At 53.8% G+C, this 6000-nt stretch overlaps 1 protein-coding gene across 2 annotated transcripts in view; it reads left to right on the forward strand.

Moving 5' to 3' along the window:
• CAMK1G (calcium/calmodulin dependent protein kinase IG) overlaps positions 1-5301 on the forward strand; it is a 30525-nt gene extending 25224 nt beyond the window's left edge. For both annotated transcript variants that reach the window (XM_036442199.2, XM_036442198.2), the window contains exons 8-13: positions 29-141; positions 886-964; positions 2319-2406; positions 2607-3028; positions 4110-4224; positions 4371-5301. In XM_036442199.2, coding sequence (XP_036298092.1) covers positions 29-141; positions 886-964; positions 2319-2406; positions 2607-3028; positions 4110-4200 — 793 coding nt within the window. In that variant the 3' untranslated portion in view covers positions 4201-4224; positions 4371-5301. The remainder of the gene's footprint in view (positions 1-28; positions 142-885; positions 965-2318; positions 2407-2606; positions 3029-4109; positions 4225-4370) is intronic.
• Positions 5302-6000: the final 699 nt, after the last annotated feature.

The raw sequence follows: 6000 nt of genomic DNA on the forward strand, positions 1-6000 counted from the left end.
GAAACATGGCCCTCCTGTTCCCCTGCAGGTTGTGTGGGTATCCTCCTTTCTATGAAGAAACGGAGTCCAAGCTTTTCGAGAAGATCAAAGAAGGCTACTATGAGTTTGAGTCTCCATTCTGGGATGACATTTCTGAGTCAGGTAAGGCCCGGGGGTGTGAATGACAAGATAACAGGCTCAAGGGAGAGGCTGCCGAGAGAAAAGAGCTTAACAAAGGATGACAGCAAACTCTTGAAAGTCCCTGGGGAATTTTACAGAAAACAGGCTGCCGGGGAGGGTAGAGAAATCTTTATCTGGTTCCAAGGCCAATATAGTATACACACCTAAGGTTCATGCTTTTGCTATCCCTGGAGACAGAACTGCAGCCTGCCCGGGAAAAGCAGGGAGGCAGTCCCTATGAGGGGGCAGGAGGCACAGCCAGGGGAGTACTCTAGCAAGACTGGCAAAACCAAGGCCAGGTTTTGCCTTTTACACATCAAGACGGACACCATGCCATGTCTCTGTGTGTGAAAGAAAATCATTGCATGTTGTTGGATCCATGATGTAGAGATCAGAGCTGGGAAAAAGCCAGCACTCACATGTGGGCCCCCGTGTCGGTGCTGGCCCCTGAATGGCGTCAATCAATACACACGCTGGTGCCTCGTGACGAGAGGTGGTGTGCGCTGCTACGTGGGTGAGGCTGAGGAGAGCCTCTCTTTGGTGCTTTATGGTGGGTAGTTGTTAGGTGGTTTGGATTTTTTTTAAAATCTCTTTTTAAGACTTAAAATTGCCTCTTTGGAAGATTAGCTAAAAGATGCATTCACTGCCACCCACCAGCCGGAAGTGAATTTCCATCAGTCATGAAATCTGCTCCTTAGCTGCTGTGTCTTTGATTGCTCCTCTTAGCCAAGGATTTTATTTGCCACTTGCTGGAGAAAGACCCGAGTGAGCGGTACACCTGTGAGAAGGCCTTGAGGCACCCCTGGTGAGTGAGGAATGGGGTGGGTTCGATCTCCCACCCGTGGCTCCCCAGATACCACGCTGACCTGTCCAATGGAATGTTTCCCTGGAGTCTGCTTGCCCCGAGCTGCCTACTGTTGTGGCATTTGGGGAGCATAGGTGTGTTCCTCGGGTCCAGCCAGAGACGCAAACAGCATTTAATTAAGTGGGTTCTGACCCCAGGGTGGCAGCCGGGCCATCGAGTCAAGTGCAGAGGGCAACAGTTAGGCTCTGTGTCAGCACTAGAGGGCAACACTGCGTTCTTGTTACACAAGAGGCAGCTCTGTCTACCCTTCAGAGCATCATTTAACTCTACAGTCAAAACTGTTTCATATGAAGTGGTTTGAACATGATCACAATTTATGAAGTGGGTCAATAAAGTCTTGAAACACCTCCTTTTCTTCTTGCTACACCCCTGTTCAAGAATTTACAATAGCTCCCTATTTCCTACCACAGCACTCCCAGAATCCTTTGCCCAGATTTTCCCTAATCTGGCCAGAACTCCAACTTTACTTCCCAGGATTCCCAACATGCCTTCTCTATTCCAGAAAGGCCCATGAGCTATACTTCTGTCCCTGCCTTTCCCAGCCCCATATGCCAAACTCTTTCTGAATTGCACCTTGTGTTATACCATTTTCCCCACTGGGGAGGTCCTGTCTCTTGCCTTGTATGTGGTCTCTGCCCTTCCCTGGAGCCATGGCTCCTCAGTCCATGATGTGAAGCAAGACTCCACTCCCACACTGTAAGCCCCGAGGGGATCAGGACCACGCCTGTCCCCTCTCTGGGTTCCTTAGTACCTAGCAGGTCCTGTGCCCATGGCAAGTGTCTGAGGAACACTGAGAGACCCGTGAACAGGGGCTGAGGGGATAGGACAAGGGCTGCCTATACTGGGTGGTCTCACTGAGAAAGTTTTCCAGGGGGAGGTGGGTTTTGAGTGAACTTTTGAGCTAATGGATGGGGACAACCCAAGTGCCTCTGACCCTTTTTATATAAAAGGTCAGCTAGTGAACAGTTTAGGCGTTGCTGGCCATGCCACCTCGGTGGCAGCTGGTCTGTCTGGCTCTGTAGTACGGAAGCAGCCCTGAATGAAGGGGCAGGTCTGTGTCCTGGGAAGACTTTTACAAAATCAGCAATAGGGAAGCTTGCTGATCCTACTCTATCTAAAGCAGGTTTTGGTTTTGCCAAAGCCCAGACCCCTGATGACTTTCCCCGGGGACAGAGGAGCTCGGGTCCCACCCCCTCCGTGGGCTCCACTTGGTTTAACCTGGACCTACATGCACCGTCTCCTGGCTGAGTTCCCTTAGGTGTCCACTACCCAGGTGTCCCCTCTGCATCCACAGGATTAACGGAAACACAGCCCTCCACCGGGACATCTACCCCTCAGTCAGCCTTCAGATCCAGAAGAACTTTGCCAAGAGCAAGTGGAGGGTAAGTGGTCCTCCCAGGAGGCCGCAGGCTGCTCTGGGCCCCTGGAGGCGGGGCTGGGGCAGGGCTAGTGGAGGGATTCCCTTGCGGATTCCCAGCAGACACCGGCACTCCCTAGTCCCTCTCTGCACTAAGTGGGCATTTTGGATTCAAGAGGCCACAGGGCAAGGAAAAGTGAGCCAAGGCTGGTCTTGTCTCCTTAGCAAGCCTTCAACGCGGCCACCGTGGTGCACCACATGAGGAAGTTGCACATGAACCTGCACAGTCCCGGCGTCCGCCCCGAGGCGGAGAACAGGCCTCCTGTCGTGAAAGCCTCAGAAGCTTCGAGACCCAGCTCCCCTGAGATCACCATTATTGAAGCCCCCGCCCTGGACCAGAGCGTGGCACTCCCTGCCCTGACCCGGCTGCCCTGCCAGCATAGCCTCCGGCCCACAGGTCCCGGTGGCAGGTCCCTCAACTGCCTGATCAACGGCTCCCTCCGCATCAGCAGCAGCCTGGTGCCCATGCAGCACGGGCCCCTGGCTGTGGGGCCCTGTGGCTGCTGTGCCAGCTGCTTGAGCATCGGAAGCAAAGCCAAGTCCTCCTACTGCTCTGAGCCCTCCCTCTTCAAAAAGGCCAACAAAAAGTACGTGTTTTCTTTTCTTTTCTAATATGGTTCTATTGGTGCTTAGGGAGAGAGGAAGGGAGAGGGTAGAGAGAGAGAAACATTGATGAGGGAGAAACATCATTGATCAGCTGCCTCCTGTTTGCCCCCTACTGGGGACTGAGCCTGCAAATCAGACACGTGCCCTTGCAGGGTATTGAACTGGTGACTTTTTGTTCCTGGGTCAATGTTCAACCACTGAGCCACACCAGCCACGCAAAAAGTATGTATTTTCACCCAAAGACAGAGGCCTTGCCCTACCCAGCCTGGGTCTGAAAGAACTCAGGCAACGAGCTAAAATAAATTGGCCAAAGGATCTCTCCCACTCGAGGCCGCTCTGTGGGGTGGGAAGAGCTCTGGCTCAGGGGTCAAGGGAAATGCTGTCCTTCCCACCCACTAGCTGTGTGACCAAAAACAAATCAAGGTCTCTGCCTCTATTTTGATCATCTGTAAAATGGGTTCACTGAATTCCATTTACCTGCTCAGCCTGCCTCACAGAGGCACTCTGAAAGCAACAGGAATTATAAATGCCTGCAGAAAACTGGGCGTGTGTGTGAATGAATGAGCATTAGATTCCTTGAGTTTCTGGGGTCTCAGTGTTTGGGGGGGAGGCAGAGGGCTTGCTTGTCTTGTTTGTCTTTTCTGCAAGTGCTTGTACTTTCTGAACCGCCTAGAGCAAGCATGTCAAATTCAAAGGCTAACACAGGCCAAATAAATGAGATATGTGGCCTGTGGGCCGAGAGTTTGAAATGCTTGGCCTAGAGCAGTGGTCGGCAAACTTATAAGTCAACAGAGCCAAATATCAACAGTACAACGATTGGAATTTCTTTGGAGAGCCACATTTTTTAAACTTCAACTTCTTCTAATGCCACTTCTTCAAAATAGACTTCAAAATACCAGGCCCAGGCCGTGGTATTTTGTGGAAGAGCCACACTCAAGGGGCCACACTCACGAGCTGCAGTTTGCAGACTACGGGCCTAGAGGACGGGCGGAGAGGATGGAAACTATCTGGGCTCTTCCCTTGTCAATGACATCATAGCTTGCTGCCCCTCTTTCTCTCCAGGAACTTCAAGTCCGAGGTCCTGGTGCCCGTCAAAGCCAGCGGCAGCTCCCACTGCCGGGCGGGGCAGACCGGAGTCTGTCTCATTATGTGATCCCTGTGTCACTGCAGCTTTCAGGTGAGGGGACCAGAGTCAGGAGGGCTGGGCGGGGAACTTGGTGGGGGAGCTTCTATCCCAGAAGGAAGGCCCCATCCCAGCGTCTGAATAACGGGGTCTGAGGGGTGGCAGCACCCCTACTCCACCCTGCACCCTTTCTTCTGCAGGAGTGATGGCCAACTCTTCTCTGCCCTTCAGAACCTGGGCCGACTCTGCAGCAGGAGGAAGGGGAGCAAGCGGGCCAAGGCGTGGCGGGAGCAATTTCCGGTCAGAAGCAGCCAACTGCTTCCGCCTGGGGCAGACCTTCACTGCGGGCCCAGGCATGAGCCACCAGGCAACAAGGCCTCTGCAGCTGTGGGCAGGAGGAACGGCACCCGCCGCTGGCTTCCAGGTCTTCCTGGCCTGCTGCTCTGCACCCCACTCCCCATGTGCCGTGCCTCTGTGCAGTGTGCGTAGATAGCTCTTGCCCAGGTCTGTGTTGTTTGTCTTGAAAAGCTTACCAGGCTGGCCAGGCTGTGTCACCCTCAGAGCAAAGCCATAAGGAGCATCTACCCAGACTCCCCGCTCAGCGCTCACGCGCTCCTGCCTCTCAGGCCTCCATCCCTGTGGCCAGAAGGGGTTCATCCGTGTAGTCGCCTGCCCATCCCATCCGCATGAATGGCGGGCAGCTGGGCGGTCTGCCTGTGCGCTCTCAAAGGGAATTTCTAACTCCAGAATTGGCTCCTCATTGTTCAGAGACCCCCAGCCTGCGCCAGCCCCCTTCTGAGCCTGTCCCCTCCCCACCCCAGTCCACAGGCAGTGCCGCACCCTCCGAGAAGGAAAAGGAGGAAAACCATGATGACGTACTGTGAGGAGTAATATCCTGGCCAGATGCCCTCTGCACACACATCTGATTGAGTAAAAACTGGAAGTTGACTGTTTTCATGGCAGCCAGTAATTCTAACCCAGCCTCTGCTCCCCTCTCTCTCCCTGAGAGTCAGGTGCATCGTTCTTATCTCCCCCCCACTCCCACCCACACACACACTTTTCTTGCCATCCAACCCCCTTTCGGCTTCATGCTTAGTGTTGTGCTTAATAAAATGGACATATTTTTCTCTATAAGGCTTCCTTTGGTTCTTTTTGTAAAACATATTTGTGTTGATTTCAGAGAGGAAAGGAGAGGGAGAGAGAGAGAAATGAGAGAGAATCATTGATCGGCTGCCTCCTGCACGCCCTCTACTGGGGATGGAGCCTGCAACCCAGGCATGTGCCCTGACCTGGAAACAAACCATGACCTCCTGGTCCATAGATTGACCCTCAACCACTGAGCCATGTTGCCCGGGCTCCTTTGGTTCTTCTCAAGTCAGAAGCAGCTCAGGGACTTGTGAGCAGGTGTGGAGAGGAAAGTGCATGGGGAGGTTGAGGCCAGGAAGGACCTAGCAAACATGGACCCAGAGCACATGGTGTGCCAGGCACCTGGCGACGGGTGTGAACATACTGGCCCATTTCCTCCTCACAAGGACCCCTTGGAGCAGGGGTCCTCAAACTTTTTAAAGTGGGGGCCAGATCACGGTCCCTCAGAGAGCTGGAGGGCCGGACTATATGAACTACTAATTCCTACTGTAACACCTCGGCTGCGCTCACTGCCCAAAAAACCTGGCGGGCCAGATCAGACTCCTCTGCGGGCCGCATGTGGCCCACGGGCCGTAGTTTGAAGACCCCTGCCTTGGAGCCTAGCTGAAGCCTCCATGCTCCTAATGACTGTATGAGAAGAGCATGAAGTTGAGGCCCAGCCCTGCCCTGCCACATGGGGGACCC

This window comes from Pipistrellus kuhlii, unplaced genomic scaffold, assembly GCF_014108245.1.
Source record: "Pipistrellus kuhlii isolate mPipKuh1 unplaced genomic scaffold, mPipKuh1.p scaffold_m20_p_18, whole genome shotgun sequence".
NCBI lineage: Eukaryota > Metazoa > Chordata > Mammalia > Chiroptera > Vespertilionidae > Pipistrellus > Pipistrellus kuhlii.